Here is a 24,507-nt window from a genome sequence, read left to right as displayed (position 1 = left end):
AATGTCCTGTAACCCAAGAGCTGTGTGAATTCCTGCAATGACCGAGAGGGTGATTTTCAAAACTTTCCACAGGTGGAGAGGCAAGGTCCATGTGTTCACTGGAGTGGACAGCATGTGTCTAAATCCCTCAGACAGCTCTGCAAATGTAACCCACATGCCGCTGCTGATCCCCCTGACAATTACTCCAAAAACAGGAGCAGGAGAGTGATCCCATCCAAAGCCACCCATAAGCACGGCTGCAATCTGGCAAGTCAGCACCCTGCCGTGTCCCCCACGCCAGTGGTGGTGGCCCTGGTGGGGAAGGGAGGCCATGCCGAGCTGGGCTGGGCTTCCCCTGCCAGCCCTACCCACTGTCCGCTGGGCTCCCCAAACAGGGACCTGCCGGGAGACCTGTATCTGCCACCCCAAGGCCCGCGGAGGGGCCGATGCTGGCTAGCGCGCAGGGGGCTGTTGTACATGGTCCTCGCTGCCGCGGCTGCCACCAGCCGGCTATGCTGGCAAAGGGCCACAGCAGCTCCAGACTGGATGGAGGAGCACCGGTTCAGGGAGGGGGCTGCCTGGGAAGGGGCAGAGAGGAGTAACGGCGATGCCATCTCTTTGGAAAAAGCTGTCCCCAGGGGCTGGTCTCCTTCAACCTCTCCCCCTCCAGCATGGACATCTGTGCCTCAGTTTCCTCTTGAGAAAATCAGGAAGCACAAATATTTACACAGTGAAAGGGCCCGGGGGAGGGTGCCAATGTCTCCACTGTTAGATGGAAACCCTCGGGAAGCATGCAGTTAGCCTGCAGACCCCCGAGTCCCACGCAAAGCATGAGGGGCAGCTCCAGCATACGTCCCCACTCCACAGCCGTGGCAAGAGTGGGGGTAATGGGGGGCATCTCTGCTGAGAAGAGGAACAGAGCCCTCTTTCTTACAGACTGAGCCGTCCACACCAGAAATGCAAGTTATTTCTATCCTTAAGGAAGACCTTTGCATGGCAAGGAGGGCAGACAATGTTCCCTCTTATTTATTGCTGACCTCGGCACTGGCCTCGCCTGCAGCCAGGCCAGCTCCATGCCCCCTCTCACACAGCCAAGGTGCCTCAGGGTGGCCGGGGAAAGGGGAATTTGTGTCGTATTCATACCACGGTGACTTTGAAACCGCTGCACTGTGGAGACAGGACAATAGGCAACAGAAATCTGCAGCCTGAAGCTATCAGAGGCAAAAGGGGATGTTAGAGAGGCTGCTGGCCACTGCTGCAACCCGGCATTAGCATTCGCAAAGGTTTCTGCTTTGGTTTTACTGGGACACCCTCCTTCTCCTCTACAAACCCTTCTGCTCCGGCTCTTCCAGGCAGCACGAGCCTTCCTGGGACTAATGGGAGACTTGTTATTCAATTCAGCATTAACCTACAGGAGTCAGGCCAGCAGCCTGCAGTAATAGCAGGATCCCGGCACTGCATTATGCAGCGCCTAGCTGGAGAGCTACTCGGGAGAGGCTCTTAATTGACTACCTAATGAAGCAGCCAGCTTTTCTGGTGTGAACCTGTGGGGTAAAACACAGAGGCAAAAAATAAGGCCAAACACAAATCACAGCATAATGCCGGGAACAGGGATAAGGGTGTACTTCGTTCCAAACAGCTTGAAAGACAAATAGATAAATAGGGAAAATAACACAAGCTCTGAGCTAGGGAGAATATCAAAGACTAAACCCAGAGTCAGGGACTGTCCCCTAGAGACAGGAGAGAGATGTAACTATGTCACCGCATTAGACAACAACAGTTTCCTCATGTGGGGGCTCTTTTTGTGTTTGGCATCTTCGTCTACAGTTTGGCTGATACCAGCAAACACAATGATCAGGTTTTTTATAAGGAAGCTGCAGATAATCAACGGGAGTCATGCTGGCTCCGGCAGCATGGACCAGCCTGAGAGGAGACTTTGATGCCCAGCGATGAGAGCTCAGGCCAGCTCTGCCAAACTGACTCACAAAGTGAGCAGCAGGGAGGCTGGACCAGCCAGGGCAGGCGGCTCTTTTGTCAGCCCACAGACCGCTGACTGATACCCATCAGGGGATTCAAAGACTGGTATGCAGCTGTTTGTATGCAGATTGCTCCTCTCTCACACCGTGATAAGGGAAATTTAGCACAAGGTGTGGAAATAAATGCTCAGTTGAAAGGAGCTGGCTTTTTAGGTCACCTTTAAGGAAGAAAGAAGCTGCAGCCACACTGCCTTTACTGATGTGGACAATGACAATCCGATGACCTTTAAAGCTGGTGACACCCTTGCTGGCTGCGCTGACAGCTCAGAAGGAAACTTCGCCCGTGCCTGCCTGCCTGCAAACAACAGGCAGGGTCTGCTTGTAGCGCGGCGGCCCCAGAGCCAGCGCTGCCCACCGCCCCCCCGGGAGCCCCGCTGGCGGCTGGGCTGGGGCGCTCCCGGAGCGCGGCCTCATCCCCGCTCCTGCGCCCGAACCTGCCTGCGGGCCTGCGCTTCGTGGGCCGTGGCTGGAAGAAAGCGGGGCTCTATGGAGAGGACGGCTGTCTCTCCCCTGCGGGGGCGTGGGGTGGCTAAAGGAGCCCAAACACCACTTCAGACCTGAGGGCAGCTCTGCAGGGACCTACGTAGAGGGGGACACACTCGGCTCCAGCCTCCATCCAACACCTGCTCTCTCCCAGAGCAGCCCTTGCTTCCTCTCCCTCCCTACCAGCAGCGACAAAATCTCCTTTCCCCATGAATTTGGCCCTTGCTGGCTCGCAGCCAGGCAGCCAGGATTCCCGCCTGCCATCCCTGCCCACCAGCCCTGCTCAGCCTGGCCCGGCCACTTCAGCCGGCTGGACCACTCCACATCGCCCCGTGCCTGACTCAGGGCACGGTCCCGATGTGAGGACAAGCACAACCCAGTGCAGTCTGCTGGGCTGAGGGGGGGCGCGCACAGGGAGGGAGAGGCAAGGGAGGATGAGGTGGGTCGGCAGTCGTCCCACCTGAACACAGGCATTCTTTGCCATCCTCCGTGCTGGCAACTGGCCTCAGCAAACCCCAATAGCCCGCTGAACCACTAAACTCCTTCAGGACTAATCTGCGTCCTAACCATTAACAAACAGTGGCGGTGAGCTGGCTGCACCACAGCAGCTCAATGGCCGGTTACACAGCCCAGGCAACCACCAGCAACTGCACTTTCCTCATCCACCTGAACCTCCAGACACCTCCTGTCCTCATCATTTCACAATGAATTTGGGGAGTCCCATTCCCACCCTCTTGCAGCAGAGTCTCCACATTCACAACTACGTGTGACCAGGTTGCGGGCTGCCTGCACAACCTCTGCCTGCCGCGCAGCTGGGCCAGGGCCCCTGGGCACTGGTGCCTGTGCTCCCTGCCTTCCCTTTGAAGAGGCTGGGTAAGTGACCCTGTTGTGCTCCTTTCTGGTTCTTCACCAGGCACGGGCATTTTTTTCATGCTGGATACGATGACATGAAAGCTGTGTGTGTGTTTTCTTCCAATGCACCACCAAGGAATGTGGGCACAGCGCGGGCACCCGCATCGCTGTGCAAAAAACACTCTTGTTCCCTCGGCACGCAGGCACACCTCTCTCACCTGCACACACAGAGTGCACACAGAGCGGGTTTTATTTTCTCAAGCCTCCTTCTTCCCAGACACACAATTCTGGCAAATATTTAGACATAAACACTATTAAAAGGCTTTTGAGCAGCTTGTCCTTTCCTCAATAATAGTTTGGTATTAAACAGAATTATGAATAGTTCCTCTTATATCTGCCTGGAAAGGCACCATCTCAGCTCTTGACAGCACTGCTGACAGCAGTTCCTTGAAAACCAGAGCTCCCCAGTTACAAACCCCGCTTCCAGGGAGAGAAAACACAGCATCATTGATCAGCCCTGAATTGCAGCTCCACAGGAGGGGGAGCTCCATGCTCCCCTAACCGAGGGACAATCCCCAGTTAGCCCTAACAAGCTCCACAAATGCCAAGGAGAAAAGATAGACGTTTCTAGTCCTCGAATACAAGAGAGCATTTAAGGAGGAACCCTGCTTTTGATGCCACACTGTGATCCAAAAATGCACTATCATGCGCCACTAACATCTTTACCTTCTTGGAAATGTGATGCAACAGACCTGCTTAAATTAAAAAAAAAAAAACAAAAAACCCAAAAAAAACCCAGAGCCCTTTATCTCTGGAGAACATGCTAAAAATCATATTGAAAAGGTGGCCAAAGACGTCTCCTTGTGAAGATCATCGTGGCAAACAGCCTGGGAGACAGGCACTGAGTCAGACACTCACCTGTCTTGTAGATCTCGTAGCGCAGGGAGAAGCCGGCACCTTGCCGTGCGTAGTCCGAGGTGAACTTGATATAGAGAGAGGGGCCAGAAGAGATGATGGTAGGAGGTGCTATGTTCCCACAGTGCTTGCCCAGCAGGTCTGCCGCTTCACTGTCCCCATCTCGGATCTCAATATAGTCATACCTGTGGAGGTAGGTGAAATGGCAGTAAAACCATCTGTCAGGGAGATGCTTCAGGATGCCAGGAACAAACACAAAACACTTCTTTATATCCGCATATTTCACAGAATATCTTCCAGACAGGTACCCAGGACTCTATCACTCACACCACACCACACCCCCCCCAATATGCTTTTTCCCTTTTGCCTGTCTGGCTACATTTAAGTCCCTTCCCCCGTTGCTCCTCACATCATTAATTTATTGCAGCCACATCCACTTCAACTTCAGAGTCAACATGCAAAATTTAGGACACAATTTGCCTCCATTTCCACAAGACTCCTTCGGCACGGGGAGAAGCTCAGATACAACTCTCCTGGGGCTGCTCTCCTTCCCTTGCCACTCTCCTTAAGTGCCATCGTGCTACTTAGCACAGCTCAGTTTATTCCACTATCCAGGTGGGATCTGGCCAAGCACACCCCAAGCATTAAACAAATAGTCAATGCTCAATCCACGTGAGCGGCTAGCTATTTTGTGCACTGTCTGACACCACATTGGTCCTTTAACAACTGTGGGTGGTACACTTACTTAGCACTTGCACAGTGATACTGATCCTCTTCTATTAAGTGCTATCAAAGATTTCTGTGGATGAGAAGTGCTGCATAAGAGCTCGGCGACCCCATTCACCATTGCCTGATCCTTGTACAGCCTGTAACCGCAACCTGCCTTTGCTAAACCCCATCTGGCGATGCCCCACCTGCCCTCCGGCATGGCTGCTGGGCATCTGAACCATCTGGGGGAGGAATCTGTAGGTTTGGAAGAATTGCCTCCTGGTGCAGAGACAAAAGCTTGTTGCAAAGTCTGGCTGGAAGGTGAAACTCCCACAGACTCCTTCATATTTTCTAGGCCATGACTAATGGCAAGGTAGTATCAGGCTCTGTGTGCTGTGAAGAAACAAACAGCTTTTACGTGAACATCTTGTTCTTCAATTGCCTTCTAACACCCGCGCTCTCCCGCCCCTCTTCTCCTCTCTGGCCAGCACGCTGCTATTTACAGAAACTGTCCATCTCTCTTCGACTGTTTATTCGCTTTGTATCAACCTGTTTGAACAACATGCTACAGCTCTTCTCACGGGGCCAGGGAGGGAAAAAGCATTTCCAGTCTGCCAGGAATCTGCTTTTCTTCTTTGTCACAAGATCTCCTGTTTGGGAACGGAGAGTTGAAAGGAGAAGTAGCTTGCTGGATACAGAATGATCCTCATGTGACTCATTCCTGTTCTGCAAAGCACACATCGGCAGGCAACAACCTCAAAACAAACTTACAGGGACTCAGTGTGCTCCTCCACAAAGAAAAATGGCCGGGACGGCTTCAGTTTCACTCCTTTCTGGGACTAAATCAGGCTGAGAGCCAGAAGCAAAATGCCTGCAGATAAAATCCTGTCTACGCTGGACCAAGCCCTCAGCTAGCTGCAATCACCCAGCCTTTAACTTCGTTACAGACTCAATTGGCTTGGCGAACGTGAAATCCAAGCGGTCTTGAGAAGAGGCACTCGCACAGGAAGAGCATTTAGCTTAGCTGGTGGGTGGACACACAGCGATGTAAATGAAGATCTGTTCCCTCTGCTCTCTCCTCAGTTCGGTGCGGCTCCCTATCACCTCGTGACCCCTTATTACCCTGACACCGTCCCGCAGCACCCTGCCTGACCCCACTAATGTCCATCATGTGTGGCTTGATCCCACCATCTCCCCAGGGAGGAGGAACACAGAGGGCGGTGTTAGTGCTTCTTTTAAGTAGAATTTTTTCCTCCTTGTTTGTCTATTTGTTTAAAGTAGCACTGAGCAAACAGCGGGGACATTTTGTTCTCTAAATAACTACTTGCTCTCTGCACTTGCAGCCCTTCCACATCTGAAGTACACATCTGTGCTGCAGGACTACTGGCTACTAGTGAAATCGTGAATATGTGGCAAAAAATTAATTTGGGGAAAACATGAATGTTGGCAAAACACAGTTAACGGAGCAGACTGTAAAAGCTGCCATTTGCATGGCACAGGCAGAGGTTAGCTGCATCCCAGGGAATCACATCTGTTTGTGTCCTTCTGGGGTTGTAACTCGCCAACACAGTACACGGCTTCAACTACTTGACTGTAATGATCACAGCTTCTGCTGCAGCCAGCACACCAAACATCCTAGTGCTGTCCACAGGGCTTCTCAAACCACCCAGTGCTGTAGGAGCCCTGGCAATTTCAGAAGCAAATTCTGGACTAAGAAATATTTGCTTATTGAGTGGGTGAATAACTTCCAATAATACATACAATTTGGGAATATTGCAATCTGCTCATGGGCAATCTGCAAATGGAAAATTAGAAGAATGAACCTAGTAAGTAAATAACAACGAAATATTTGCCTCTCTGAATTAAACCCTGTTTGGCTTCATCCAAGCATCTAACTGAGCTTTCTCCTACTGGAGCTAATCCTTAATAAATCAAATGTTACAAACAACTAAAAAAGCCCCCAGGAGAAGGTCAGGGAATAATTTTTGCCAAATGTAAAATGAATATAAATGCATAAGAGTTTTCTTCCCTAGTTAAAAAAATCTTGGCCCAAGCCCTCCGCTCCTCATGACGCAAAACTCTCTTCAGGTCATATAAACACAGTGTGAATTGGGAGAGTATTACACTCAGGAAATAACTCCTGCCCAGATGAGCAGGAGCACCTACTTCCTCTCCAACATAGCAATTAAGCTGCAGGCTTTCAAAATGAAACACCAAAGACATCCGGTCCAAAATGTGAAACTTTCAAACTTCAGCAAGAACACCAGCTAATCCCCACCACAGACTCTTCTGGCATTATGTGCTTCAGTCGTGTCCATGCCTTGGCCCACAATCAAACAAGCTGATAAACCCCATTCTCCTCACACTGGGTCACTGGCCATGTTAAAATCTAGTTGGCCAGACCTTTGCTTCTGTTAAGCTTAAGCATGGTTTCCAGACTTTGTTCTTCCCGTGTGAAAAACAAGAAGAAAAATTGGAAGGAAAAAAACCCAACCCTGGGGATGCTTTCTACTCTAACCATTTCATTTCCAGATAATTACAGACCAAGGCACAGCTGGGTGGGACATATTTATGCAGCGATGGCATCCAAACTGTCTTGACCAGTGCCCAGCAATTTGCATTTCACTCATACAACCAAATCCATTGTTTCAGTCAACGTGCACCAACATCTTTGTGGGCTGACCTCTCTGGCATCACCTCCACTGGGCAAGCCGCCATCTCCAAGCACATTTCATGGCCACTTCGAGGCACTGCTCCAATGAGCCAACCATAAACATGTCAGGGCAGGGTGCAGCATCCATAACCACAAGTACAGTCAATGGATTAACCAAGTCTTCTTGCAGGGAAGGTGACTGCAGTTGGCTGCTCCTCCAGCGGCAGGGTATTTTCAGCTGCTGCTTGAGTGGGAAGGCCAGCCAGTTGGTTTGAAACCGCCTCAAACAGAGGCTTCCACCAGGGAGTTTTAAGGCAGGGAGGCAAAGCTGAAGTGCTTTTAACTGCCCAGACAATGGGGGGTTGAGAAAGGAGGGAAATGCATTGCTTAGACACTCTTCTTGGAGCTGTTTAACAGAATTAAATGGAAAACATACAATGCTTACAAATATTGCTGCGGTTTTATTAAAGATTTTTAGTAGAAAGTGCTTTGCTGATGTTAAGAGAGCTTTTATAAACTAATTATAAAGCACTTCTAATGCCTGTATTACTCATGCTTGCTTGCTTGCTTTTTCCTCCAGTCAACCCTCTCTGCTTCCCAGTCTTTCCTTTCTCTCTATTTTCCCTAAGTCACTTTGCTGCTGGCTCTCCAAACAAGGCTGAGAGGCACAATAAAGGCAAACAAGCCCCAATTGCAGTGATTATGAGAAGACCTCCACCTTTTCAGTCCTTTTCTGTTGTGAAATAGCTAATCTGCTCCCTGGCCATTGAGCTGTGCTCCACCGTCCCCCGAGGCCAGCGCAGACCTCCCAGGTGCCCACCCAGGCACTGGTGAGCTCCAGAAATGCTGCGACCCACCTGGGGAGCAGCACCGGAGGGCCTGCCCCATTCCTCTGGGTGCTCCTCTCCTGAGGCACCCAACGCAGCACAAAGCACAGTTTGGGGACTCACACTGCTCCACGCACAATCAACAAACCTGTTGCCCCGCAGCCCCAAATCCTAAGAGATGCCGAGTCCTCCCCACTGCAACGTGCTTCAAGGACATTACAGGGACATTAGCTTAGGATGGCGAGAAACACGAACAATAAATCATGTATATGTTCACAGCCATAATGTAAGTCCTCCTGATACATAAACTTGTGTGAGTCTTGCTTCAAAGCCGAGGAGGGCTGGCTCCCCAGACCAGGCTCTGACCTAGCTGGCAGCTTTCTCAGTCTCTTCCCAGAGCTGTGATTTGGAGCAGGTGATGGCTTGCATGCAGCTAAGCCCCGTTTCCAGTGCTTGCCCGGGCCAGAGAGAGTCGCAAGGCTCTAACCTGAACTTCCCCAACGTTTAATTTGGAGCTGTTATTTATAGGCATTTGCATAGGGCTCATGACTGCACCTGGCAAACAGTAATGATGGGATCCTCACGAGAGCCTGAGAGGTGAGAAGGCAGAGAGGAGCAGTGGCTGGCCCAAGGTCACATAGGAAGTTTGCAGCACAGCCAAGAATAGAAGCCAGCCTTGATTAGACAGATTATATTATATCGGAGGAGCCTGGCCTAGATAGACAGAGAGACAAATAGGTACTGACTGCATGCCAACAGCCCCAAATTTGGGAATGCCCAGTGTTGACTTGAGCCTTCGAGGCCTCTGGTCTGCTTGAACCATATGTCTCGGTGTCTCTAATGCATCTGCTGAGAATAGGAAGAGAAACTGCAATTCTAGTGAAATTCAGCAAGCGTTAATACTCTGCAGGTAGCTGGGGGAAGGCATGGAGAACCTGCTTAGCCATAACGTCAGCTGGTAAATGCAATTGTTCCCTTTGAAAAGGTGGCAGGTAGTTCATTTCTCAGAAATTGTTATAAAAAGCATAAGGTTTTTTAAACATCCTCTAAGAAAAGGATGTTTCTTAGAAATGAAATACCAGCTGCAGTATAGAGGTGGTTAAGAAACAGTGAACCAGAAGCTCTGTGCTTGTTTTGCAATCAAGGGGCGGCTAGAATTAATGTCCATGACATGCTAGCTGGCTTAGTTGATTTTTCTGTGTCACCACCCATCTTCATACACCACCTTCAAACCAAATCCTTATTTCATGGGTGGTTACATTGTGAAAGACAAGAAAACTTTTCTGTGATGTTTATACAATCTTGAGCAACTGCAGGACACACCCTTCAAAGGTTAAATTGCTGCAGAAACTGTGGGGGACTTTTAAATGGTATTTTTTTTATAGCCATGATAGCAGAGTCAAGCACCTCTGCTGTCTGATGAAACAAGAGCAATGAAGTTTGATCTTAGCTGCCAGCCCTTAATCAGAGCAATTAATTATAAATACAGCAGATGAATTGGATTCTCCTTTGACTTGAACTGGTTTTACACATGTGTAACTCATCATTTTAAGGGTAATCACTCCTAATTTATCCTGGGGTGAGAAGAGAATCAGTCCTCATAGACACAGATCGTGATACAAATTTGTGCACAGACCTAAAAAGCTGTATCATATCTAGCTTTAGCCAACTAAACCTCCTCTGCTCTCAGTGGAAGCAGACTCCTCACACCCAGCTTGGGATGGGATTAATTGCTCTTCTGCACCGACGACAGAGGTAGTTTAAATCACTCTCGCTGACTGGACCTGGACTTTAGGTGGCTGAACATAGGAGAGATGAATCTCTTCTCAGTCTGCAGCTTGTGGGGCCGTTTTTGCCCGTGCTGAGGCAAAAGATGCACACAAAGCAGGCAGAGCTTGCCCTTGTCTTGCCCTGATGGAAATAAATGCCCCTGGCAACAGCAGAGACAAACAGGCTATCATTGCTGTGAATATGAAGGGATTTCACTGGATTTCAGTGACTAAAATGACCAAAATCCGGTGGCAGCAGGGGGAGGGCCAGGCCTGGGGGGGGCATAATTGCTTAGGATTTCTCGGAAGTTTGTTTTGAATTGGCTGCATCCACTTCCATCTTGTGTAATCACAGTATTGTGGGGTTTTGTAATCATTCCGCTGTGCTTTGGATTATTTTCTTATCTCCTCAAAAATCTGACCAGAATTTCTGAGAAATGAGAAAAATCCAGTCATCCAGTCAAAAAAAAGAAAAAGAAAAAGAAAAAAAAAAAAGAGAGACAGAGAGAAAATAACCCTAACAGATTGGAAAACTTCTTCAAAAATGCCTTGAAGACAAAAAATGGAAACTACAAATAGCCTCTATTTATACTCCTTGGGTTGTTTTCACCCCCGTACAAGCACCACCGATGGGAAAAGTCTTTCAACAGTTACCGTTAACTTATGCAGGGAAAAAAAAAGGTAGACAAAATACATCTTGCAAAGGGAAGAATAAAACATAGCTGCAAACTGCTCCTGTGGCAAGTTCTGATTCAGGAGGGAACTTCAGCTCCTGGCATGCTGCATGCTGCTGCCCCCCGCCCCCCGGGACGGGAGAGCAGAGGCTCCCGCGCTTCGCCGTTCCTCCTCAGGCTGCCTTCTTCAAGCTGTGTTGCCAGATCGCTGCGGAAAGGCGCGTTGGAGTAGAGAAGTGCTCTCATCTGGGGCATGTCTGGAAAACCGTTCATTATATAAGAAAACAAGATGTGCTAATGTGCACTTTAGGGGTTTTCTGCAGGCTGTTGTTCAGGAGTTACACATGGCTGTTTAATTTTATTTCTGTCTCCAAAACCCTCTCTATAAATTCCTCACCCTTCTATCTTTAGCTGCAGGGGTCTTTTGTTGCAAGATGTCTTTGGTATTCTTTGGAGGGAAAAATCATGGTGAAACCAGGAATAAAATATATAAAGCATGTTAAGAATAGCCCCCCTTTCCACGGCATTCTGCCTTCTGTTGCTGCTCTGAGGGAACTGAAGCAACTCACAACCTTTTCATACCCCAAAATGCAGGACACTTGAGAAACTGCATTTGCACTTTCCTCCTTCTGCTACAATCCATCTGTGGAAAAAAATAGACTTTGGTTTCTATGTCATTTTACTGTCACCACTCACAGGCACTTGATCACTAAGAGAAAGAAAAAAAATGTACATAATAAAAGATAACAACCACAAGAGGAAAATTTACTGCCGAAAAGCAGCAGAGCAGGGAGAAGGCAGGGGGCAAATGCTCACTTTGCAGTGGGGGGAACAGGTGAACAGGCTCCCATCTCCCGATGGGATCCAGTGCCCAAAGCCCAGGCAATAGATGGAGACCAGTTTGGGCCAGGCTGGCCCTGGTGGCTGAAGGTCTGGGGACTGGCTGGCAGGTGCTGATGAGGATTAGGGGACGCTCACATACTCCGCTGTGCCAGCCCTGTTCCCAGAGGAGAACACCCTCCACGGAGCTGTAGTGAGGGATGTCCCATTGCACCTCGCTGGCATGGTATCAGTCATGGCCTTAGACACAACACGCCATGAAGAACGAAAGAGCTGGTAATAACTGGGATCAGATGGGAGCTTTGCAGCTCGGCTTTCCACGTATCACTCATTTGCACTGGCTTTTTTCAGCACAAAACTGAAACAAATACTCATTAAGCACCAGTTGTATAAAGGAGGTTGCAAGAACAGAGCCCTGACCAGCCCACCCTCGCGCTCCTGGCTGCCTATATCCCTTGTTAATGACGGATGGTCACCCTGGGACCAGCCCACCACAGGGCAGCTTTCTGACCCTGCGGTTTCTCAGACACAGCCTGTTCACAGCCCAGCTCCTGCCTTAGCCCATGCACAAGTAAGCAAAGCTTTGCCGCCAAGACTGGCCTGCAGCCTCCGCTATTTGGGCACTTCCACAACCACCCGACCGTGCCAGCTTGTAGGAAGAGTGGTTTCTGGGGCAAACAGCACACCAAACCTGCCCGATCCCTCCTTGCATGCTGTGTAGGTAGCACAGCATTTCCTATCCCCTTCTCCTCCCAAAATATGGGCACTTGCAGCTCAATAGCCATCTGAACCAAGCCTCGCTGAGGGCCTGAGCACACTCAATGCCTGGACAAGGGCGAGCGCTGTGCCATGCACACGTCACGCCTTGCTGTGCATTCGCGGCAGCACTGGCCTCCCACCCAGGTCTCGGAGGCAGCAGTATCTGTCTGCGGGGTGTGGGAGGAATTAGCCACTTGCAGGGCTGGTCGGTACCCCTGAGGTGAGCTCAGCCCTGCCTGGGACAGCAGGTTGGAGAGGCAGCCATGCTGAGATGGGAGAGGGAGCCAGAGACGAGGGAGTGGATCTGCTGCATGAAGCTGCTTGGTACCTTTTCTCCTTAATGCATGCTGGGAACAGGGGGATGGGAGCGTCCCCGTTTCTCCCCCAAACAAGGGCCCTGCCACTGCTTTGTTCAGGAAGATTTTCTTGGAAGCAACCCTTTGTGTCACCCTCTCGCTCAGCTGTGGCGGTGCGTCTGCTTTGTCCTGCCAGCTCAGCCATGGAGTGTTTACAAGCCTCCCTCACCCTTCCAGGCTGTGGTTCAGCTCCATTGACACTGAAGGCAACAGACTTCTCTCTCGGCGTGTGATGAATCAATTACTTCCTCTGACACTCTATTACTATAGCCCTTACATCTCCAGATTGCAGATGAAAAGACAGGCTGAGAAGGGGGACAGGGAAGGGGAGAGGTCTCCTGAGGTCTCCTTCAATTGAGTTGTTGGACATCTGAAGAAATCCCCATCTGCCATATTTAAAGACACAGAGAGATGTTTTGCTCCTGAACGGCAGAAAAATCAGAAGGTTTTCACAAAAGAAAACCTAAGAAATCAAATGGGTCAAAAAACTTCAACAAGATGCAGTGAACATAGATCAATGGTGAGTCAGTCCCCTCTGCTGATGGAGATCCCAGACCTTGTTCCTGCCCATGATTATCAGCCAAACATCAGCATTACCAAAGGCACAACGTGCGAGAGCCAGGCGTTACACCTTCCCTTTTCACTGCAAAATAACAATGTAAATGAAACCTCACACTAACACTCGCAAAAGAGGAAGGAAGCTGAGCACATGCCTCAAACTCTTGTGCTGCTGGCGGGGGGGTCCTACTCCCTGTTGGACATCCGTCAACAACCCCAGCTCCGAGGGTTCCCTGGAGGTTTCTAATACGTTGAGCACTTCCCATGCAAACACCCTGCACGCGGCACTGCCTCGGCAGGCACGGGGCTGAGCGCAGGGGCTCTCCCACCGCCAGCGGGCGAGTGCTGCTTGCCGCAGCAAAGGGGGACCCCACCTCAAAACACAGGGGCGTGCCCGTCCTCACGCTGACCGCAACGTGTTCTGCACCTCTGCAAGAAGTGACATTTGGGGCAGCCACAGCACGCACACACAGCAGCCGCCCTGCCAGTTTCTGTGCCGTTTGTAACAGGACTAAGTCCTTGGCATAGGATTTCTGCTGTCAGACCCCACTGCTTCAGGCTCTGCTTCTAGCAATATATTAAACACTAATATCTCCATGTCTGACCCAGTGCTACTTTAAAACTACCACCAGACTACTGGACTGTGATTGCTCAGCAACGCTCTGTGTAGATACCAAAAATTCCTTGGGATTCAAGGGGGAAAAAAACCCAACAGAAAACCCCAGGTTATTCACTCTTTCTAATGATCTACTGATCTACTTGCTAAGCCAGCGTAAGGAAGGCTTTCTATGGTGTGTTTGAACTGATATATCAAAGACAGTTGCTTAAAACATCCTGGCTGTGATTAGTGGACCATGACTGCTATTAACTTATAAGGAATTCCAGGATCACCAGGCTGTGGTTTGCAACATATTATTACATTGCATTCAATGGTGGTGTGCAGCCGCTTGATTTAAAGAAAACGGAGAACTAGTCTCAGACTAAAAACTAACCTCCCCCAATTCTTTCAGATAAGCTCTGTGCTGAGCTCTGGCCAAAAGCAACCAGAAATTTCTTCTGTTTTCAGTCTGCTCTTTGCAGTCTGTTCTTTTTATTCTGCATTCATATTTAATTGCAGAATTCACACCCGGCCAGAAAAGGCTGGGAACGAACCAATCATCATCTGCAGCGCTCTGACCTGCTCCTGTGTGATGCTGCTATGCAGCAGCCTTTGGAGAGGAGTGCAATGCACTGCTGCTAGCTCGAGTGGGTTTTATGCCTGCAAATGCCCAGGTCTTCTCTTCTTTATAGGGCGGGGAATTTAAAGTGATTTGCCAAAGCAGGAACAGTAAATCAATAGCAGGGAGGGGGAAGAACCCAAATCTCACATCTCAGAGTCTGCCACTCCCCTGTTACAGCCTGACAATAGGGATGATATCCATTAAAAAGGCTGCGTGTAGCTAAGGCAAACAGTTGCTCGTTAAAAGCCTAAACCAGTTCCTACGGAAATCAAGGTAAAACCTCCTGCTGCCTTTACTGGGCTTTGCATCTGGTCCTTAACAAAAAAAGGGTAATTTTTAAAAATATCATTCTGGCACTCATTATGTTCACTAAACCTTCTAACTCCCGCATCCAGACAGCAAACCCGTGACACGGAAGAGCACTACTAACCCCGTTGTGTGATGCAAAAAAAGTGACCGAGACTCACATCCCCACAGACATTTAGGCTCCTGAGGCCCACCTCTTTGGGATGAGCCTCTGCGAATGGTGTCACCCAGTGAGCTGGAGCACTGTTGCAAAGACAGCCAAGGGCCTTGGGCTCTTTGCTGAAAGCACGAGCATCTCAACGCTGTGGTTATCATCAGGCTGTTTCAGTGGGATTGCTCTACTACTGTCCTATGGCATCTGTGCTAAGCGGGGTCAGCAAAGACGCAAGGGGCTTAGAGCTGGAGTGTGGCTTGCACTGCACGCTCACAAAAGGCAGAGGTTTCTGACACTTGCAGCTGGATCCTGAACCTAGTTAGTGAGGAGTCACCACAGCCAGCCCTGTGCTTGCTCCCTCCCCAGATGCTGTGGGGGACCCACAGGTCCTGCTCCCTCCCTCGCTGGCCAGAGAGGCTGAGTAAGAAGCGAGTACACCACGTCGTCGTCGTCGTCGTCCTCCTCCTCCTCTTCGCTAGCAGGAAGGAGGGGATGAGGTCTCTATCTCCAATGCTATTGTTCCCAGTGTCACCAGCTGGCCCTCAATTTGTCATCATGCCAACAGGAAACAAGGTGCAAAACCAGATCTGACTCCTACGCACAGGATGTTGGTGAGCCGGTGGGTTGTAGGAGACCCCAGGAGAGTGCCTTTGGGGCCATCACCTTCTGCAGAGCCTGGACTTGGCCTGTGCCCCCAGGGAGAGGCTCTGGGGCACAGGAAAGCACAGCCACGGAGTGAGCTAAGCTCTCACAGCTCTGCGGATGGGCAGCAGAGAAGAGAGATGTGAACAACCTGGAGCTGTTAACTCATGTGCTGGTCTGACACCGTCACAGCTAACCCATTCATTGATGTTTCATTTTGGAAAATGACCTGGGCTTGATGGGAATTATGAACCATACAGCGGATGCCGCATGGAGTTAAAAAATGGTAGAAGCTCATTTGAAGACAAGTTGAGCTGCAGTGTCATGTTACCCAGACTGAATTATTTCCTGTACATTAGAAATGTTGCTTCTGGCTACCCATGCCACAAATGTATGAGCAAGCAAATGCCTTCCTTAACATCTCATCTTTGACTTCCCCTCTCTGCAAAGTTAAAGCTTGACTCCCCCAGTGTTGCAGGAGATGCAGTCACTTCCCCTTGCATCCCAGCAAAGAACCCCCCCAAGCCCTGGCATTCTGTAGTGCTCCAAATACGTTTCTCTTTTCTAAGCATTTTCCCAATCTCAGGATGAACTGCATTGTTTCTAAAATGTTTACTAATAAGCTAATTATGCATACTTTTCAAAGCATTTACTAATTAGCTGTCCATAATTGCTGCCTTGTCTACTCTTAACCTTCGCTGATGGAAGGATGTCTTCTTGCAGTATTATGCTCTTGTTTGAAGGAGATGGTCAAGAGAGCCAGGCTGAATACTGCAGCCACCAGCTGCCTGGCTGTCTGTGGGCACTGGGGCTGGCTGCAGCTCCCCCCACAGCCTGAGCAAGGGACTCGGGCCAGCACCTCTGCTGCTCTCTAGGAAGGATGCAGAGCTGTTTTGTTCCAGTGACCAGCTTCCTGGAAGCACAGGAGATGGCCATGCTGCCATAAGAGGCCTTCGCTGGCTAGCCGGGCCCGTGTGTCCCACCCTTGGTACTGTGGCCCAGGAACACCAGCACGTTACTGCCAGTGTCCCCTAGTAGGCAGCACCCTGTGAGACGGGTGCTGGGAGCACGGTGTCTTCCCTTGCCAAACCTTGCTCCCCTCTGTCCTTCAGGCTGGGAGCAGGGGCATCTCCTGCCATGCCTGCCCGGTATCCAGCACACGCCAGGGTGCTGAACTCGGTTCAGTTCTCTTGGCACCACCGTGGCGCTTACGAGGTCACAGCAACAACCGCATAAGTTTCCTCATTACGGTGGCCCCAGTTCCTGTTTCCGGAAACCCCCAGGGCTTGACACGGGGAGCCAACGTCAGGAGGAAGAGCCGGAGTGTGCAGCTCCGGGCTGTCTCCAATCTGCCAGCTCCTGCCTGGTTTTGGAGCCCCGGGCCCCTGTCTCCAGCATTTGGCATGTGCCACCAGAGGGGGCTGCAAGCCACGGCAGCGGTCCCCCAGATCCTCCCCAGGCAGGGATCCCACCGATCGCAACCCAGTTGCTGCATGTGTCAGAAAGGGCTACAGAAAAACCCGCTGGCACGCTCCGATCGTCAGTCGGGCTTTTGTTTTTCAAAAGTAACGTTCCTCTGGTGCAGATGTTGTGACTCAGCTGAAGGGTCTTCTGCTTGCAGAGGGAGCACGAGCCCATCCGCTGCAGCCTGGAGGGAGCGCGCCTCTGCCGTGTGCGTACAGCACCGTCCCGGCACTCAACGGCAGCTCTGCCCAGCGTAATCCTCCGGCAGAGTCAGCCGAGCGCAGCCGGGGATGGCTGGCCGTAGCCAGTCTCGGGAGGGAGCTTTTAACGGTCCAAAGAGAAGCCCAGCAGCGGGAGGGAGGCACGAATGGAAAAGGTGGTTATAAATGCAGTGATTCACACAGAGCTGAGGTTTCTGACTTGGATTTTCCAAGCAAGCGGCGCAGACAGAACAGCAAAATGGCAATTAGGAAGGAGTGGGCAGCTCGGCTACGTGACTGTGCGAGCCGGGGACAGCCACCCCTATTGCACACCTATTGCAAACGGTCCAGGTCAGTCCTGGCATCACAACTGAACCCTGGCATGCACCAGGCTACCCAGCTACCGCCGTGCCACGCGGGCAGTGGAAACACTTCGCCACAGCAGCAGCAGCGTGCTCTTTTCCACTGGATGCCACTTCCCCGTTCAGAGAGCAGATACCAACGGCGCAGGGCTACAGTGCCTGAGCAACAGCTGTGCTCACAGCACGGAGAGGAAGAAACGGCGAGCAGACAGGCTATTACCATTATTTCCAAATAGTTTGGCAGGTCTTTTACTGGAGCACCAAACTTCCCTTTTGGCTCTGCCATTACTGCTGTGGCCCCACGGCTGCAGGACAGCACAAACAATGGCCCGGGTCCCATACTCCCTGTCACAGCGTGCCCACCCTCCTGCAACAATCCCTGCTGTGCTGGCACACAACAGCCACAACAGCAGGAAAAGGCCAATTTTCTTAACCTGAAGTGCCTTCCCAAAGTAAAGCGCTTCCCTGGGGCACAGATGAAGCAGAGAGAGAGAAAGTGAGAGGGAGGAATATGTTCTGGGGCTTCAATTACACCAAATTATTCCTTTCATGATGGTGGGGGGGGGGAGTGCAGTTACTGGACACAGCTGAAAAATAAAAGCCCAGATGTGCCTCCAGAAAAACAATAGCAACAATCAGCAGCGAGCAGCCACCCCTGGCTGCCACCTCCCGGCATCCACCCCTGGCTGATGCTCCTACCTCCAGGCAGGGAGGGCCGGCTGCAGAACCCGCTCTCCGCAGCCAGCTCTCGTTCCGGCGTCCGGGCAGCACCAGGTACACAGGCCCTTTCCGGCCAGCTGCCCGGCAGAGGGGAAATCACTGACCTTTCCGCAGAGGTCCCCTGGGGGCCAGGCACTGTACAAAACACAGGAGGAAACGCCTCCTGTCCCAAAGGGAAAGCTAAAGCAGATAGAAGGAAGGCCAGAAAGGACACGGTGAGACTAAAAAGACTTTTGCAGATATTTTTGTAGGCCTTAGAATGGGTTTTAGGAATGTAAATGTTATGCTTTATGAGGGAGAAACTTTAGCCTAATAAGGTAAAATGAAATGTCGAAGGAAGAAGCAACAGAGGAAAGCATTATGGTGTTTAATTCTGGCAGCTGGAAGCACAGACCAGCCCCGCTCCTGCTCCGATAGCTGCCAGGTAGCAATACCAGAGTAGGGGGAACCTTGTCTGCCCAGAGACAGAGTGCCACAATGGGCTTCATCAGCCTGTCACTTTTGTGTGAATGTGCTCTATATTAATGATCCGATGTCAAAAGAAGGGCTCTGCCCTGAGACTACATTTTCTTTGATGCTGAACTCCTGTTCCTGTTAAGGTTCTCACCTGCAGCTGCAATGAGGCCTTTGCTTCTTCATAAAATACCCTCTGACACTCAGATGAGACTTATTACTAGATGGTCATCTATTAGTACTGCTTAATGCCCAAGCATTACACAGTGTTAATACTTGTCTCCTTCTGGTAGGTCACTTTAAAAAATTTTAAAATCTCCCTCCTATCAGTTTCTTTCAGGCAGTGTTTATCACGCACTGTTTTCATTTTTTTGGTTATGCTTCAAGCACTGTCCATGAAGTTTTTTCAAACCTGCTCCTTTGCAGTGCTGGCTCTGGGGAGCAGGCACCCAGACTCAGCTTGGCTCCCAGCTCATACCTGTGGCCAGCAGAAGCCCAAGTGCACTGTGGATGAACCCTGTTTCACTTGCACACAGGTGGCAGCTGAGGGGATAGAGGTGCAGGCAACTTTGCTTTCAGGAGAGGTTTGATGTTAATACCTGGTTTCTAGAAAGCAATACTGCCACAGGAGCTGAACTGAATCAGAGACCCTGACAGACCCTCCACCATTCATGTCCCACATGGGGGACCAAACCTCTCCAACTCAAACCTTTCTGCTTTAACTAAAGCCTCCCTCATGCACATACAAGCAGAAAGGGAAAGGGCGAGACCACGTATCAGCCAGTCAGAAGATCTGCCGCAGTAAAGTAGAAAGCAGCGAAGGGACGACATCTCCAGTGCTCAGGCAGCCTTTCCAGCACAAACCACCTGCAGCTCAGGACCAGACCCTGCTCTCTCACAGGCAGCAAAACATGGCAAAATTTGTCCAAGGTGCTCAGAGCTAAAATTTACAGCTTCCTACACGTAGAGGAAAAGCCACGTGCCCGTGGGGGTTTCTGGCTCTCCGGCCAACCTGGCTTTGCTTGCCCAAGACCTTGGAGAGGCAGAAGCTGGAATCCCTCCTGCCCAGCTCAACCCCTGCCCTGCACACAACATTGCCCTGCCTGATACATATCGCATACTCTGCTGACTGCGAATATAGGCCTATAAAGCTTTTATTACTGTGAATTTGGGGCAACTGCATTAGCTATGAGAAGGCTACACAGTTCAGCCTGTACAAGCAATAATAAAAATCTGATAGCAACCATCATTCTCACGTGCACTGCCAAGGCCTTGTTGTGTTCATCTATGCCCATATTAAGCCTTTCTCTACCTTCTCCCCTCTCTAAACACAGGCCTGATCCTGCAAAGTGCTAAACACCTTGCACACACAGTGACTTCAGGGAGAGTTCGTGGTGCTCGAAGCCTTATTAGCACAGGCTTTATCTGTAGGGGGTGATGAGATCCCCAATGACATCAATCAGCACACCTTCATTAGAGTTAGAGGAGCTATGCTGATTTATGGTAGCTGAGGATCCAGCTCCACACCGCATAACCTTCAGTACATCAAACCCATGCTGAATTCTTTGTTCTCCACAGGACTGATTCTACAGCCCCATAAATGCTTCCCCTGTCCCTCTGTCTTTTTTGCAAACAGAGTTCCCCTCTCCATATATAACCCCTTTTCAATCAACAGGACCAGCGTGTCTTGCAAGACTGCTGTGTCAGGCCCGTTTTAGGAGACCCCAAGCTCCTTCACAGCTCAGGCATCCCTGTAGCTGGCTGTGGATTCCAGATTAAACACACAGGTTTATACATCTGCTGAGACCATGTTATTAACTCAGCCTTTTATGGTGCCCTTTGATGCCGTTAATTATTCTTTACTAGCTGTTAATTGTTTTTCCCCGGACATCTAGTTTCCCTCTAGTTTCCCTTCATCTGGAGTTCCTTCTTAGAAAAAAGAGAAAAAAGCAAACAAAACCAAACCCCCAGTTTACCAGACGCAGCAGAATAAGCACTACGGAGTCAGATCCAGCCCAAGCAGCTCGGACCCCCAAGCCCCCAGCCTCACGCAGCCCAAGCCTGGGTCTCCAGCCCCAGGGCTCTCTATGCCATACCTCTGCCTAGTTACACGCCAGGAAATTGCTCTGCTCTCCCAGTACGGCTTAAAAGGACAGTGAGGCCACTTCAGCACTGAGAAAAACAAGCTGCCTTTTAACCCAAGTCAAACGTGGGTTGAAAGCCAGTTAGCTCTTGCTTTCAGGTGATATCAGGCTGAGTTAAGAACCATCAGTTCAATGCAAAGTAGGCTCATTCTATGTGTCCAAAGCAGCATCTTATAACCACCCAGTCGGTAGAGGCACACTTGCCCCTGAAATGCAACGAGATGCAGCGCTACGGGGGCTCAGGATGATGCTTGTTTTCACACGCAAGGAAGCACGAGGCCCCCATACCGCTAGGCAAAAGCGGGAAGAGGAGGTGACTAAGTACTAGAGAGGAAGAGGAAGGCTCTTACTTGCAGTCGTGCTTTTCGATTTCAAAGTGAGGGTTGAAGTTGAGGATAATCTTCTGGTTGGATTCAGGGGCGTAGATGACCCACTCGCAGTTCTGGTGGGAGGGGTAGTCATTGGGGTACCCCGGGGAGGTGATGTAACCGGCATCCTTGGAGTTCAGGCGGCCCCCGCATGGCTGAGCTGCAGAGAGACAGAAGGGAACAAGGCATTGAAACGGGTTCTGGGCATCGGCCGCGCACAGCTGGTCCCTCTGGGCCACTGCTAGGGGTGGTCTGATAAAGGCCATTCTCCAGGCCGTTGACATCCGTTTGGTACTCTAATATTTCATATTAATCTCTGGGCAAGGGCAGTTATTCTACCCAACAAACCTACTCCTTTTCCCCTCCACCTTCTGCCACACTTACATACTACATTTCACGCAGACCAGAAAAGATAAATAAATGCTTTCCCAAGGCAATTACAGAGCCATAAAGTAAGAGACAAGTTGATATCAGATCATCTGGAGCCGACTCATTTTATCCCTTCTTTTGCATCCTTTGCCAGCTGCTCTGTGGCAGTTTCCCACAGCTGCCTTGAGAGACACCAAAATTTGGACACTTATGACCCTCAGTACAGCTGCAGGAGTGCAGAAAGCTTTGCTGGTCCCAAGGAAGGAAACTGAGGCACAGCAGGGCTGATGGCCAGCCCAGGCCCACGGGCCCAGGCCCACGAGGACAGCCCTTCTCCTCTTGCTGTGCTCTCCCTCCCCAACCCCGCCTGCCCCCACCACCCCATCTCGGCAGACTGGCCTCCCAAAACCTTTCAAGCTAACCCAGCCGTTGGAATTGCAGACGCGGATAATCAGCAGTGGTGGTTTTGTGGGGCTAGCCCACAAATGGCTGGCAATGGCTGCGTGGTGAACGGAGGAAGCACTCTCAGCTTTGGGTTAGAACAGGCCCTGGAGGGTGATTTCATCTTCAAAAAAACATTTAATCTCATGAACGCTGCAAATCAAATTTATTATTGCATTACTTGCTGGGAGGAAAATCTGCATCACAGGGTCAATTGATAACGCACTGCAAATCCCAACAAAGTCCCTTTCTCCACAGGGCCCCTACTGCGTGCCTCTCGCTGCCCCCCTCCCCTGCCACCGCCCCGTCCCAGCGCCACAGCCCCACGGGCTGCCACAGCTGCCCCCAGAAGACAACATTGCCTCCTCACACCCAGCAAAACGGACAAAAACCAGCAAAATGGGCAAAAACCACCAAAACCCTAAGCCCCCCCACAGGGCAGGCCGGCAGGAATGCAGGGTGACCCTAGTCCCCTGTTGCAGAAAGGCTTTCCCCTTCCTGACAATAAGCAATGGGGTACAACATGGGACGCAAACCCTCGTGGGTTGTCCCCACTGCGGGGCTGTCCCCACGGCCTCCCCGCAGTCCCAGAGGGCACACGTCCTGCAGGAGGGTGCAGGTGGGCTTTCCCGGGGCCCAGACGTGCACACCTTGGGATGGGGCCTAAGGCACATCCCACGCCCCCGGGGCAGCCGAGGCACAGGAGGAGCATCACCCTCCTGCAGGAGAGTAACCAGACGTCCCGCATCCCATCGGCTCTGCGGGCCGAGGGTCTCCCGGGCCGAGGGTCTCCGCGGTGCTCCTCACCGCCCTGGCCCCAAGGGATGTTCCTGTCCCTCCTGCGGCGGCACTCGCTGCGAAGCCCTGGGACCGCCCGGGAGAAGCAAGGCGGCGCAAGACTCGTGTGGGCTTAACCCCACGCAGCGGGTCTGGCTCCGTCCCTCTGCCGTGGGGTGCGCCAGGCCCCAGGGGTGTCCCCTGCCAGGCTGTCACGAGTCTGCCTGCTCTTGGTGGGGACATCCCAGCCTGTCCTCAAACTGCCCTCTTGCCGGAGCCAACACGAGCAGCAGGAGCGAGGCAGGACCCCTCAGCAGCAATGCTTCCTGGAAAAAAGCACTTTGAATAAACAACCTGCTGCCTGCACGCTGTCTGCACACTGCCTGCATGCTGCCTGCAGAAAATGCACGTGCCCTGTGCGGGAACAAGGGCAACAGGAGGGCCCTTCGTGGGGGAGCGAGGCTTCCTTCGTCATGAAAAAGCACTGTCTCAGTTTCCCCCATATTTTTCATGCCCTCTAACACATTCATTCTTCAAAATAACTTTCTTCTCATGCACCCAAAGGCATCTCTGCAGCCTTCCCTTTTTTCTTAAAATAACCCTGTAAGTATCCTGAAAAATATGAGGGGAAAAATCACACCACCACCATGGAAGAGCTGAGAATACCAAGAAACATCTGGTTTTGTTCCACAGGAGAGCTTGCTCAACACACAAACATTTACAAACCTACGTTCTTGCACAAATCTCTTCTCTCAGCAAGGCATATTTGCCCACACACGTGTCTATGTGGGTTTGGGGGGGAGAGAGGGAGAAAGAGAGACCTTCCCGTGGAAGGAAGAAATTCACGGACTTGTTGACATCAATGTACAAATAGACGTGTAATTCACACTTCACTCATGTACGCACTTTCACACCTTCTCATAAAAATTCACACCTCGTTTGCACACATGTCCACCCCCTCCAGCAAAGAGAAATATTCAAGCTGCAGATTATTTTTCTTGGAAAGGGCAAAGTCTCGAAGCAATGAAAATACAGTCAATCCTTCCACACCTCGTCATCCCCTCCCCGTCTCTCCAGCTCTCACACACATGCTACCCGCTAGGCTGATACCACCAACATCACCCACCACTCAGAAGTTGCTAGCCCCTTACTCGCGCTGGATACTATGAATACTCTGTGAGCCCTTGCAACTCAACCAGTTGGAGGGGAACTGCAATGTGAACAGGGGTGTCAGGCTCCAGCTTGCTCTGGCTCTTCCCTGGCAAATGAATTCAGGAGCAGAAACCCAGGTTCACCGTGATCTCAAAACCTCTCCCTTGCCCCGTGAGGCCATCGCAGGTCAGCGGGACGGAGCTAAGGAAATCCATGGGCTTGATCCTGATTTCAGGCCAGCTTGGTGCTCAAGTTAAACTGCTGGTGCCAGCGAGGACAGCCTGAGTGAGAGGGGCTGGAGCCCAGCTCTCTGCAGCTGTGGTCTC

General features: G+C 51.1%; 1 protein-coding gene across 4 annotated transcripts in view; it reads right to left on the bottom strand.

The window, feature by feature from the left end:
* Window positions 1-24,507, bottom strand: part of NRP2 (neuropilin 2) — a 90,733-nt gene that overhangs the window by 56,640 nt on the left and 9,586 nt on the right. For all 4 annotated transcript variants that reach the window (XM_072874988.1, XM_072874989.1, XM_072874986.1 and 1 more), the window contains exons 2-3: window positions 21,425-21,602; window positions 4,269-4,450 (exon numbers count right to left, since the gene is read on the bottom strand). In XM_072874988.1, coding sequence (XP_072731089.1) covers window positions 4,269-4,450; window positions 21,425-21,602 — 360 coding nt within the window. The remainder of the gene's footprint in view (window positions 1-4,268; window positions 4,451-21,424; window positions 21,603-24,507) is intronic.

Source organism: Ciconia boyciana, chromosome 10, assembly GCF_034638445.1.
Source record: "Ciconia boyciana chromosome 10, ASM3463844v1, whole genome shotgun sequence".
NCBI classification, from domain to species: domain Eukaryota; kingdom Metazoa; phylum Chordata; class Aves; order Ciconiiformes; family Ciconiidae; genus Ciconia; species Ciconia boyciana.
This window is presented reverse-complemented; position numbering and strand designations above follow the sequence as displayed.